The 14,141-nt window shown below is 47.1% G+C and overlaps 1 protein-coding gene across 2 annotated transcripts in view; it reads right to left on the bottom strand.

Annotated features, from left to right (window-relative positions):
- Positions 1 to 14,141, bottom strand: part of LOC141078346 (dynein heavy chain domain-containing protein 1-like) — a 283,431-nt gene that overhangs the window by 16,471 nt on the left and 252,819 nt on the right. For both annotated transcript variants that reach the window (XM_073565083.1, XM_073565084.1), the window contains exons 23-24: positions 2,346 to 2,496; positions 613 to 895 (exon numbers count right to left, since the gene is read on the bottom strand). In XM_073565083.1, coding sequence (XP_073421184.1) covers positions 613 to 895; positions 2,346 to 2,496 — 434 coding nt within the window. The remainder of the gene's footprint in view (positions 1 to 612; positions 896 to 2,345; positions 2,497 to 14,141) is intronic.

Raw genomic sequence — 14,141 nt, 5'->3', positions numbered from 1 at the left:
CTCACCTCTCAGCCTGCATGCTTCTCCCACCTCTCAGGCTGCATGCTTATCCCACCTCTCAGCCTGAACGCTTATCCCACCTCTCAGCCTGAATGCTTATCTCACCTCTCAGCCTGCATGCTTATCCCACCTCTCAGGCTGCATGCTTATCCCACCTCTCAGCCTGAACGCTTATCCCACCTCTCAACCTGAATGCTTATCCCACCTCTCAGGCTGCATGCTTCTCCCACCTCTCAGCCTGAATGCTTCTCCCACCTCTCAGCCTGCACGCTTCTCCCACCTCTCAGCCTGCACGCTTCTCCCACCTCTCAGCCTGCACGCTTCTCCCACCTCTCAGGCTGCATGCTTATCCCACCTCTCAGGCTGCATGCTTATCTCAGCCTGAATGCTTATCCCACCTCTCAGGCTGCACGCTTATCTCAGCCTGAACGCTTATCCCACCTCTCAGCCTTCATGCTTATCCCACCTATCACCTTGCACAATTATCCCACCTCTCAGCCTGCACACTTATCTCATCTACTGTCCAAAACCACTACCTAATCTACTGAGCATCAAAATTATCCAATCTACATAAAAATCTGACCTATCAGCTCACACAAATGTCTGACTTACCAGCTTCGGCTTCATGCAGATCATCCAGGAAAATGAGTCGTCTCCCATGGCGCGCTCTTACTCTTGTCAGCTCGATGGTTTGAGGAGTTTCATGCTGGGATCTCAGAATTTGTCGGAGATGTGTGGCTTGTAGCAATGAATTAACTGGAATTCGGATAGATTTGGCTCCAGGAGGGACCAATGATTGGGCCAGGGTGGTCTTTCCACTACCAGGAGCCCCGACTAATAATAATGGTCGTCCAGACTGGACTATGGATCGAGCAGCATAGAGGAGACCTTCACTCTGAAATATTTAGAGGGGAGTGGATTATGGTTGGATAGTTTAGGAGAAAAAAAGAGGATGGTATGGAGAAAACAGAGGCAAGTGGATGGGAGACTGGCGAGGGGAAGAGAGACACAGGCGAGGGGAAGAGAGACGCAGGCGAGGGGAAGAGAGACGCAGGCGAGGGGAAGAGAGACGCAGGCGAGGGGAAGAGAGACGCAGGCGAGGGGAAGAGAGACGCAGGCGAGGAGAAAGAAAGACACAGGCGAGGAGAAAGAAAGACACAGGCGAGAGGAAGAGAGACACAGGCGAGGGGAAGAGAGACACAGGCGAGGAGAAAGAGAGGCGAGGAGAAAGAGAGGCGCAGGCGAGGGGAAGAGAGACACAGGTGAGGGAAAGAGAGGCACAGGCGAGGAAAAAGAGGCACAGGAGAGGGGAAGAGAGACAGGCGAGGAGAAAGACAAAGGCGAGGAGGAAGAGAGGCAAAGGCGAGGAGAAAGAGAGGCACAGGCGAGGAGAAAGAGAGACACAGGCGAGGGGAAGAAAGACACAGGAGAGGGGAAGAGAGACACGGGTGAGAGGAAGAGAGACACAGGCGAGGAGAAAGAGAGACACAGGCGAGAGGAAGAGAGACACAGGCGAGAAGAAAGAGACACAGGCGAAGGGAAAGAACGACACAGGCGAGGGGAAAGAGAGGCACAGGCGAGGGGAAAGAGGCACAGGCACAGGAGAGGGGAAGAGAGGCACAGGCGAGGGGAAAGAGACACAGGAGAGGGGAAGAGAGGCACAGGTGACGAGAAAGACAAAAGCGAGGAGAAAGAGGCACAGGCGAGGAGAAAGAGGCACAGGAGAGGGAAAGAGAGGCACAGGCGAGGGAAAGAGAGACACAAGCGTGGAGAAAGAGGCACAGGAGAGGGGAAGAGAGACACAGGCGAGGGAAAGAGACACAGGCAAGGAGAAAGAGAGGCGAGGAGGAAGAGAGACACAGGCGAGAAGAAAGACACAGGCGAAGGGAAAGAACGACACAGGCGAGGGGAAGAGAAGTACAGGTGAGCGGAAGAGAGACACAGGCGAGGGGAAGAGAGACACAGGCGAGGGGAAGAGAGACACAGGCGAGGGGAAGAGAGACACAGGCGAGGGGAAGAGAGACACAGGCGAGGAGACAGATGAGTGGATGGGAGACTTGCGAGCGAAGGGGATACAGGTGAGCAAAACAGAGCCACAGGTGAGCGGAAGAGAGGCAGGCGAGGGTACGCAAGTGAGTGGATGGGAGACTGACAAGTGGAAAAGAGACACAGGCGAGCAGAGGGATACAAGTGAATTGATGGGAGACTAGTGAGCAGAGGGGATACAGGTGATCAAAACAGAGCCACAGGCAAGCGGAAGAGGGACACAGGTGAGGAGGAAGACACAGGCAAGTCACGAAAAGACAAGTGGGGTAGTAACCTTGTCTGTCCCCATCACTACGTACCTGTGGACGGCCCGCTCCAGGATTTACTGTGAGAGTCAGTCCATCAGGTGCAGGGCTAAGCTCAAAAACAGAAGTGTCGGGTGGAATTTTAGCCTGCAGGACACAATGTCCCAGAGATTTCCTCAAAAACCCATCAAATTCATCACGAAGTCTATGGGAAGGAGAAAATATTATCTCTATAGGGTATTAAACTCCTATGAAAAACCATCTAGATTTTATCTTTTATTATGATGTGTAAAAACCTTAATTAACGGAACCAAAATCATTGCATCATTGAGTGTATCTGAGCAAGCGAGGGACAAGTCCTCTCTGCATCCTAAAGAGCAACCTGATATACTGGGGGGCAACAGATGCCAGAGATGATCACCCAGAAATAGTCAGATGTGCAGTTGGGCCCCCTCCACGTCCTCTGACTCCCACCTTTCACTGGTCAGTACATGCAGGACGATACTCAGTGATGGAGGAGGTATCCAGGACGGTCTTCATCAAGATGTACAGCACTGAGTAGTGGTGTCCCATCGCCTCTCAACAGCTGCATTAACACTACAGGACACCCCTCTGCCTCCATATACTCATCCGATATGCTCATCAACCAGGCTCCCCAATAATCTCACCCAACGCGTTTCCTCTTACACATTCACAGCTTCATCAGGGGCTCTGCTACACAGGACTTCTGCTACAGACGGTGCAGGGGTGGGGAGTGCCATCGCGTCATCGCAACCTCCATCTCCTGCAAACTAGGGCATGTTATATCAGATGTCGGGATGAGGTTATGTTGGTATGTGGTTAAAGATGGTATGTTGGGATGTGGTTAAAGTCGGGATGTTGGGACACAGTTACATCAGGACATGGTTATGTTGAGACGTGGGGGCACGGTTACGCAGGGATGCGGGGGCACGGTTAAAGTCGAGATGTGGTTACATCGGAATGTCGGGAAACGGTTAAAATCATAGTCAAGATGCGGTTATGTCAGGATGCGGGGGCGCAGTTAGATAGGGATGTTGGTATGTAGTTATGTCGGGATGCGGGGGCGCAGTTAAAGTTGGGATATTGAGACGCGGTTACGTTGGGATGTCAGGATGTGGTTACGTTGGGATGCAGTTATGTTGGGATATCAGGACACTTACGTTGGGATCTCAGGATGTGGTTACGTTGGGATGCAGTTATGTTGGGATATCAGGACATGGTTACGTTGGGATATCAGGATGTGGTTACGTTGGGATGCAGTTATGTTGGGATATCAGGACATGGTTACGTTGGGATGTCAGGATGTGGTTACGTTGGGATGCAGTTATGTTGGGATATCAGGTCATGGTTACGTTGGGATGTCAGGATGTGGTTACGTTGGGATGCAGTTATGTTGGGATATCAGGTCATGGTTACGTTGGGATGTCAGGATGTGGTTACGTTGGGATGCAGTTATGTTGGGATATCAGGACACTGTTACGTTGGGATGTCAGGATGTGGTTACGTTGGGATGCAGTTATGTTGGGATATCAGGACACTGTTATGTTGGGATGTCAGGACGTGGTTACGTTGGGATGCAGTTATGTTGGGATATCAGGACACAGTTACGTTGGGATGCAGTTATGTTGGGATACCAGGACACTGTTATGTTGGGATGTCAGGACGTGGTTACGTTGGGATGCAGTTATGTTGGGATATCAGGACATGGTTACGTTGGGATGTCAGGATGTGGTTACGTTGGGATGCAGTTATGTTGGGATATCAGGACATGGTTACGTTGGGATGCAGTTATGTTGGTATATCTGGACACTGTTACGTTGGGATGTCAGGATGTGGTTACGTTGGGATGCAGTTATGTTGGGATATCAGGACACGGTTACGTTGGGATGTCAGGACGTGGTTACGTTGGGATGCAGTTATGTTGGGATATCAGGACACTGTTACGTTGGGATGTCAGGATGTGGTTACGTTGGGATGCAGTTATGTTGGGATATCAGGACACGGTTACGTTGGGATGTCAGGACGTGGTTACGTTGGGATGCAGTTATGTTGGGATATCAGGTCATGGTTACGTTGGGATGTCAGGATGTGGTTACGTTGGGATGCAGTTATGTTGGGATATCAGGACACTGTTACGTTGGGATGTCAGGATGTGGTTACGTTGGGATGCAGTTATGTTGGGATATCAGGACACTGTTACGTTGGGATGTCAGGACGTGGTTACGTTGGGATGCAGTTATGTTGGGATATCAGGACACAGTTACGTTGGGATGCAGTTATGTTGGGATACCAGGACACTGTTATGTTGGGATGTCAGGACGTGGTTACGTTGGGATGCAGTTATGTTGGGATATCAGGACATGGTTACGTTGGGATGTCAGGATGTGGTTACGTTGGGATGCAGTTATGTTGGGATATCAGGACATGGTTACGTTGGGATGCAGTTATGTTGGTATATCTGGACACTGTTACGTTGGGATGTCAGGATGTGGTTACATTGGGATGCAGTTATGTTGGTATATCTGGACACTTACGTTGGGATGTCAGGATGTGGTTACGTTGGGATGCAGTTATGTTGGGATATCAGGACACGGTTACGTTGGGATGTCAGGACGTGGTTACGTTGGGATGCAGTTATGTTGGGATATCAGGACATGGTTACGTTGGGATGTCAGGATGTGGTTACGTTGGGATGCAGTTATGTTGGGATATCAGGACACGGTTACATTGCGATGTCAGGACGTGGTTACGTTGGGATGCAGTTATGTTGGGATATCAGGACACGGTTACGTTGGGATGTCAGGACGTGGTTACGTTGGGATGCAGTTATGTTGGGATATCAGGACACGGTTACGTTGGGATGTCAGGACGTGGTTACGTTGGGATGCAGTTATTTTTGGGATGTCGGGACACGGTTACGTCGGTGTCAAGGGGAACACCGGAGAGATCACATAGATCCCGCCAGTATCTCAGGGAACAGTCCACTGCCACCTCCAATCATTAAGACAATTACACAATTGTCTGACGAATGATGGACGAGGCGCGGCTGTTCCACTAATGGGCTGGATATTGGGGACTCACAGTGAGCATATGGTGTATACGCCTCCAATTAAAGCACATGGAATATTATATATATTCACTATATCCATCCATCCTTCACTCCCTCAAGATGGCCGGACCTTCATTGTAAATTTGCAATTGTAAATACACCCCTGTACTTTGTATCTCCCTCACCTCATTGTAGAGTGTAAGATCTCACCAGCAGGGGCGTCTTATTTCGCTTTAAGTATTGTATTGTTAACGTTGTTACTTATGACTTGTGTTTTGAAACTGTTAAATTGTAAAGCGCTGCGGAATATGTTGGCGCTATATAAATAAAGATTATATATATATATACCAGGGGTTGGACAAAATAATGAAAACACCTAACATTTTGGCATCATAATCTTCGAACATGTTATAAACATGCAAACCGTGACATATGGTAATGCTTTGTAGTTGATTATTTGTGATGTGTGTCTGTAAATTAACTGTTTGTTTTGCAGAATTGTAAGAACATTGGTGAGAACCTGATACCAATGGCAGACCTCTCGGATTTTCAAAGAGGCCAAATTGTTGGTGCTCGTATGGCAGGCGCTAGTGTAACAGAAAGTGCCCGAATGCTTGACGTGTCAAGAGGTACTGTCTCCAAAGTAATGACTGCGTTTGAAAGAGAAGGAAAAACGTCCGCAGCAAATCACAGGTCCGGCCGAAAGTCGAAGTTGACAGAGAGACCGTCGGACTCTAAAGCGAATTGTGAGAGAGGATCGCAAGACCACGGCTCCGAAAATCACTGCTGAGCTCAATGAACACCTACAGAACCCAGTTTCCACGAAAACTGTCCGCCGGGAGCTGCACAAATCTGGATTCCACGGAAGAGCTGCAATTCGAAAACCGCTGCTCTCAATGACAAATGTTTCCAAGCGTTTAGAGTGGTGTGGAAACCTCCAGAATTGGTCCCTCGAGCAGTGGAAACATGGGATATTCTCAGACGAATTATCATTTACCCTATTTCCGACCTCCGGCCGAGTGTACGTTTGGAGACAGCCGAAAGAAGCATTCCATCCAGACTGCCTTCTCCCAACCGTAAAACATGGTGGAGGTTCTGTGATGATCTGGGGTGCTAGTTCGTGGAGATCCGCCAGGCCAATGATATCCCTTCATGGAAGAATTAACAGCCGCGATTATTTAGGCATTTTGGGCGACCAAGTGCATCCTATGGATCAAGCACTGTTCCCGGAGGGGAACGCCATCTTTCAGGATGATAATACACCAATTCATACAGCTAGAATCGTTAAAGCATGGCACGAGGAACATTCTAATGAAGTTGAGCATCTCGTCTGGGCCCCCACAATCCCCAGACCTCAACATTATTGAGCATTTATGGCCGATTTTAGAGATTCAAGTTAGACGTCGATTTCCGCCACCATCGTCGCACAAAGAACTGGAGGGTGTTTTACCTGAAGAATGGGCTACAATTGGAGACAATTAGAAACAATTCACACCTTGTATGGATCCATACCTCGGTGAATTGAGGCTGTAATCGCCGCAAAAGGTGGACCTACACCATATTAAACGAACTTTTGTTGATGTTTCCAGGTGTTTCCATTATTTTGTCCAACCCCTATGTGTATGTATATATATATACACACACGGTATATATTATGGAAAGTATTCAGACCCCTTTAAATTTTTCACTTTCATTGCAGCCATTTGGTAAATTCAAGAAAGTTCATTTTTCCTCATTAATGTGCACTCTGCACCCTATCTTGTCTGAAAAAAACGAATGTAGAAATTTTTGCAAATTTATTAAAAAAGAAAAACTGAAATCTCACATGGTCTTAAGTATTCAGCCCGTTTGCACAGTATTGAGTAGACGCAGCTTTTGAGCTAGTACAGCCAGGAGTCTTCTTGGGAATGATGCCACAAGTTTTTCACCCCTGGATTTGGGGATCCTCTGCCATTCTTCCTTTTAGATCCTCTCCAGTCCCGTCAGGTTGGATGGTGAACGTTGGTGGACAGCCATTTTCAGGTCTCTCCAGAGATGCTCAATTGGGTTTAGGTCAGGGCTCTGGCTGGGCCGGTCAAGAATGGTCACAGAGTTGTTCTGAAGTCACTCCTTTGTTATTTTAGCTGTGCTTGTCTTGTTGGAGGTGAACCTTCGGCCAAGTCTGAGATCCAGAGCAAAGGTTTTCATCCAAAATCTCTCTGTACATGGCAGCGTTCATGTTTCCTTCAATGACAACCAGTTGTCCTGTCCCTGCAGCTGAAAAACACCCCCATAGCATGATGCTGCAACTACCATGTTTCACTGTTGGGATTGTATAGGGCAGGTGATAAGCAATACCTGGTTTTCTCCACACATACTGCTTAGAATTATCACGAAAAAGGTCCATCATTGTCTCATCAGGCCAGAGAATCTTATTTCTCATAGTCTGGGAGTCCTTCATGTGCTTTTTAGTAAACTCTATGCGGGCTTTCATATGTCTTGCACTGAGGAGAGGCTTCCGTCGGGCCACTCTGCCATAAAGGAACGACTGGTGGAGGGTTGCAGTGATAGTTGACTTTGTGGAACTTTCTCCCATCTCCCTACTACATCTGCGGAGCTCAGCCACAGTGATCTTGGGGTTCTTTTTTACCTCTCTCACCAAGGCTCTTCTCCCACGATTGCTCAGTTTGGCTGGACGGCAAGGTCTAGAAAGACTTCTGGTGGTCCCAAACTTCTTCCATTTAAGGATTATGGAGGCCACTGTGCTCTTAGAAACCTTGAGTACTGCAGAAATTCTTTTGTAACCTTGGCCAGATCTGTGCCTTGCCACAATTCTGTCTCTGAGCTTCTTGGCCAGTTCCTTTGACCTCATGATTCTCATTTCGTCTGACATGCACTGTGAGCTGTGAGGTCTTATATAGACAGGTGTGCGCCTTTACAAATCAAGTCCTGTCAGTTTAAACACAGCTGGACTCCAATGAAGGAGTAGAATCATCTCAAGGAGGATCACAAGGAAATGGACAGCATGTGACTTAAATATGAGTGTCTGAGCAAAGGATCTGCACAGTTTTATAAAAATCCGCTTCTCTCCATGTCTGACAGCCATTCCATTCCAGTGTCAGCTGAATTCCAACCAGAGTACACCTCATTCTACTTAATGTGCTTCTGATTAGGTGATCACCTGAACCAAATCTTATTTAACGAAGGAAAGTATAAAAAACCCTGCTGTGGTGTTCACAATCCTCCTGCAAGAGTACAAGCTGGATGGCAAAACAAGTGCTAGTAATATCCCAAAAGTAATAGGAATTAAAAAATAACTTTTAACCATGCCAAAGGAGATGAAAAGAAAAGTCTTGAGTGAGGAAAAGAAGGGCTCAATTCTGTCTTTACTAGCAAAGGGATACAGTGAGCGTCATGTTGCCTCCATACTTAAAATTTCTAATACATCAGTCCATTTCAACAAGGTCAAGCAGCAGACATGGGGACAACAAAGCTACAGACCGGCAGAGGGCGAAAACAACTCTCCACTGACCGGGATGACCATCATCTTATTCAAATGTCACTCAGCAACCGCAGGATGACATCAAGTGACCTACAAAAGGACTGGAAAATGGCAGCTGGGGTGAAGTGTATGACAAGAACTGTTCGTAACAGGCTCCTAGAGGCAGGGCTCAAGTCTTGTAAAGCTAGAAAAAAGATTTTCATCAATGAGAAGCAAAGGAGAGCCAGGCTGAAGTTTGCCAAAGACCATAGAGGACTGGAGTAAAGTAATCTTCTCTGATGAGTCAAATTTTCAGCTTTGCCCAACACCTGGTCGTCTAATGGTTAGACGGAGACCTGGAGAGGCGTACAAGCCACAGTGTCTTGCACCCACTGTGAAATTTGGTGGAGGATCGGTGATGATCTGGGGATGCTTCAGCAAGGCTGGAATTGGGTAGGTTAATCTTTGTGAAGGACGTATGAATCAAGCCGCATGCAAGGTTATCCTGGAAGAACAGTTGATTCCTTCTACTCAGGCAATGTTCCCCAATTCTGAGGACAATGCGCCATGCCACACAGCTAGGTCAATCAGTGTGTGGATGAAGGACCACCACATCAAACCCCTGCCACGGCCGCCCAATCTTCAGACCTGAACCCCACTGAAAACATCTGGAATGTAATCAAGAGGAAGATGGAGAGTCACAAGCCATCACACAAAGAAGAACGGCTGACATATGTGTACCAGGAGTGGCATAAGGTCACCCAAAAGCCGTGTGACAGACTGGTGGAAAGCAGCCAAGATGCAGGAAAGCTGGGATTAAGGCTAAGTGCACACGTACCGGAACTCTCGCGGAAATTACCACGAGAATTCCGGAATTCCAGTCCGCGGGAAAATCGCATTTTAAATTCCCGCGATTTTCCCACGGAAAAACTAGCATTTTGCAAGCGTATTTAGCTTGCAAAATGCTAGCGTTCTCCAAGCGATCTGTAGCATCGCTTGGAGAACTGACTGACAGGTTGGTCACACTCGTCAAACATAGTGTTTGACAAGTGTGACCAACTTTTTACTACTGAGGCTGCCTATGCAAAGATAGAATGTAAAAAAAAAAAAAAAAATAGTGTTATTCTCACCCTCCGACGTCCCGCGCATCCGTTCCCAGTAATCCTTTGCGAAAATGCCCGCGATGACGTCTGCTCTAGCGGGATCGTGACGTCTCGCGGTAATTCGCGATGACCGCGAGACTTCGCGATCCCGCGAGAATGGACGCCATCGCGGGCATTTTCGCAAAGGACTACTGGGAACGAGAGCGTGAAGAGAAGCGGGAAGGCTGCGCGGGACGTCGGAGGGTGAGAATAACAATATTTTTTATTTTTAAATTCTATTTTTTGCAGGGATATGGTACCCAAAGCCCGGAGGACAGTCTCCTCTCCTCCGGACCGTGGGTACCATCCGCAAATGTTCTGCTTACTTTCCGCATGGTGTGCACAGCCACATGCGGAAAGTAAGCGGAACAATGCATTCCTATGGGTGCGGGATCGCAGTGATTCCGCAAATTAATGAGCATGCCGCGGTTTTTACCGCGAAGCGATTCCGCCGCGGTAAAATCCGCAGCATTAGCACAGCATTGCGGAATCCCATAGGAATGCATGGGATGCTTATTTTTCGCGGCAAAATCGCGCGGTTTAAACCGCCGCGGAAACGCGAAAAAAACGCCACGTGTGAACTCAGCCTAATAATCATGGGGATTCCACCAAATATTGATCTCTGAACTCTTCCTGAGGTAAAACATCGGTATTGTTGTTTCTGAATGATTATGAGCTTGTTTTCTTAGCATTATTTGAGCTCTGTAAGCACTCTGCATTTTTTAATTTTGACCATTTCTCACTTTATGAAAATACAAAATTTATTGCTTGGAAACTAGGAGACATGTCGTCAGAAGTTTATAGAATAAAAGAGCAATTTACATTTTACTCAAAAATATAAAGAGAAAAATCCGACAAACTTAAAATTTAGAGAGAGAGAGAGAAAATGAGAATTACTTATTTAATTTTTTTATTCAAGCTAACATTTTGAGAACATGAGCCTTTTTCACCATCCCGTGCTTTCGATGATCTGCTCTGGTCCCAGTGGTTTTCTGCACTGTTCGAGACATTTTTTATGTCCTTCTTCACTGATAATGTTTGGTGCCTCCAGCAATTTTTTTCTTAACCTCTTCTACGTCCTGAAAACCCTTAGGTTTTTCTTCATTCTTGGGAATAAGAGGAAGTGCAGGAGGCAAGGTCGGACCAGGAAGGGGATGACCCCGGTTTTTTATTAAAAGTCAGCGCAGGGGATGAATCTTGATGTAAGGTCTATGATCTTGACACGAAACAGCAGTCCAGCCAGCAGAAGCCGGCGTCATCGCCCCGACCAAAAACAGCACGGCCAGTGAAATCAGGCCTGAAGTTCAGGATGGTTTGTTTTTCGTTGGCTTTGCTCTCTGGGGGCTGCAGTGACCCAACATTACTCTGCCAGTGCTGGAGCGATTGTGTGAGGCAGAGAAAAGACCACCTCAATTGTGGCATGTCACGGACCTGCTTCACAGCACATGACTTGGGGTTGCGCCTGCAAGGGTTAATCTGTCTCCTCTCACTCAGTCCAGCATTCCTATGCTGCAGTGGGAGCATAAATCACACCCCGACACAGACCACGCACCCCGCTCATACACGGTGCCACCACTCATCGAACACACGGGCGATGAGTCCCGGAGATAATTACTACTGCTATGTGCCAACCACCAGGAGCGCACACTCTAAGGCTATGGATTCTTTAGAGCATACAAGGTTCAGACTTAGGGAATCTGTCACCTATTTTTTCGTATATAAGCTGCCGGCCCCGCCGTCAGGGGATTATCTCCAGCATTCTGTAATGCATTCTGTAATGCTGTAGATAAGCCCCTGATGTAACCTGAAAGAGAAGAAAAACACCTTAGATTATACTCACCGGGGTCCGGTCCGATGGGTGTCGCGGTGCAGGTCCAGCGCCTCCCATCTTCTAGCGATAACGTCCTCCTCCTTGCTGCCTGTCGCGGCTCCGGCTGCTGCAGTGAGCAGGCGCCGGATCTCTCTGACCTTTCCCGGCGCCTGTGCACTGCAGTACTTTGCTCTGCCCTCAACAAGGCAGATATAGTACGCCTGCGCAGGAGCCGCGGGAGAAGCAAGAAGCAGGATGTCATTGCATGAAGATGGGAGGCGCCGGACCCGGACTGCGACACCCATCGGACCGGACCGCCCCCGGGTGAATATAACTCATTTTTCAGGTTACATCGGGGGCTTATCTCCAGCATTACAGAATGCTGGAGATAAGCCCAGAATGGCAGTGGCTGCAGTTTGTATATGAAAAAAAAGGTGAGAGATTCCTTTTAAAGTTTTAAGCTTTAATAGAAAAAGTACAGTGCTTATAATAGGATAAAACAAATATGGAAATACACAGCGACATACAAATATGCAAAACATTGGTAAAATAAAAGTGGAAAACCTTACAGAAATGTCTAAACTTTGTAGTATGGCTTCTGCTACCTGAGGGGGGGTGAATATGGAATGGCTCACACCAGCTTGGCTGTCCCTCAGTCTATAAACATCTTCCTTTGTGTAAAAGCCTGATTTATAGATTGAACCTGGAGGTCAGATTTCTGGACCAGCCTCTCATATTAGTATTCTAATTGCTGGTTTGTGACTGGATCATGGCGACTCTACCAATGAATACATTATTTTACTCTGAACACTGTTTGTATAACTTTTCTTTCTCATAGTAAGTAGATAGTGTTAGGCTGCAATTTGGCATCTCCCCATCAAAGGCACTAGGAGGTGTGAAATGTTTCCAATTCTGTGTGTGGTCTCAGGAAGGCCCCCTGGGGGGTCAGGGACCAGGAAAACTGTCTTCTCAGGATAACATAGGTTGTGACCTTTGTGAAGAGCTGCAGCCTGGACACATATGTTAATTACTGCTGGTCATACATCCATACATATAGAGTATGACAGTATCACAGTATGACAATAGCTTCTCGCTCCTTACTCACCCCCATTACTCGCCCCCTTATTTTGTTTTAGACATTTGATTTGTTTTTCACCACTAAAATAAATGAAAATGACTGCACAAGTTTGGTGCCAGCGCAGTCGTACTGAGGAGGAGAATCACATCGCCAGCTCATTGTGCCACACAATGGATGCCCTAAAAACAAGTCCCAAAAGACCATCTTAGAATTGTTTTTTACCCCAATTTCACCGCACTTTTTTTTTCCTGTTTTCCAGTCCACCATGAGATGAAATGAATTATGTCAATCAGAAGTACAACTCGTCCTGCAGAATACAAGCCCCTACATCTACGTGGCAGGAAAATAAAATAATTACAGCTCTTGGGAAAAAGGAGAGGAAAAAACGAAATTGCAAAAATGGAAATTGTCCCTGTCAGGAAGAGGTTAACAACAGCAGGTGGAGAGCAGTTGTCTGCCGGTTGAATAGGGCGTGCCCAGATTCTGATCCTGCATCCAAAAGGGAGACCCATATATTGGGAAGGGGTAAATACTGTACGGAGGGTGACTCAGTGGTTAGCACATGGTGGCTTAGTGGCTATGATTGCAGTGTGACTCAGTGGACAGCACAGTTGCCTTGCAGCGCTGGGGTCCTGGGTTTAGATTCCATCAAGGACACAGGGTTTGAATGGTCTCCCTGTGTTCCATGGGTTTCCTATGGATTCTCTGGTTTCCTTCCACACTCCTAAGACTGATAGGGAATGTAGATTGTGACCCCGATGGGGACAGCGATGGTGTCTGTACAGCGCTGTGGAATGTGATGGTGCCATATACAGTTATGGCCAAAAGTATTGACACCCCTGCAATTCTGTCAGATAATACTTAGTTTCTTCCTGAAATTGATTGCAAACACAAATTCTTTGGTATTATTATCTTCATTTAATTTGTCTTAAAAGAAAAAACACAAAAGAGAATGAAGCAAAAAGCAAAACATTGATCTTTTCACACAAAACTCCAAAAACGGGCCAGACAAAAGTATTGGCACCCTCAGCCTAATACTTGGTTGCACAACCTTTAGCCAAAATAACTGCGACCAACCGCTTCCGGTAACCATCAGTGAGTTTCTTACAATGCTCTGCTGGAATTTTAGACCATTCTTCTTTGGCAAACTGCTCCAGGTCCCTGATATTAGAAGGGTGCCTTCTCCAAACTGCCATTTTTAGATCTCTCCACAGGTGTTCTATGGGATTCAGGTCTGGACTCATTGCTGGCCACCTTAGAAGTCTCCAGTGCTTTCTCTCAAACCATTTT

Source organism: Dendrobates tinctorius, unplaced genomic scaffold, assembly GCF_039654945.1.
Source record: "Dendrobates tinctorius isolate UK_male_01 unplaced genomic scaffold, ASM3965494v1 ptg000537l, whole genome shotgun sequence".
Taxonomy (NCBI): Eukaryota; Metazoa; Chordata; class Amphibia; order Anura; family Dendrobatidae; genus Dendrobates; species Dendrobates tinctorius.
Note: the sequence above shows the minus strand (reverse complement) of the source record. Positions and strands in the feature narration are given on the sequence as shown.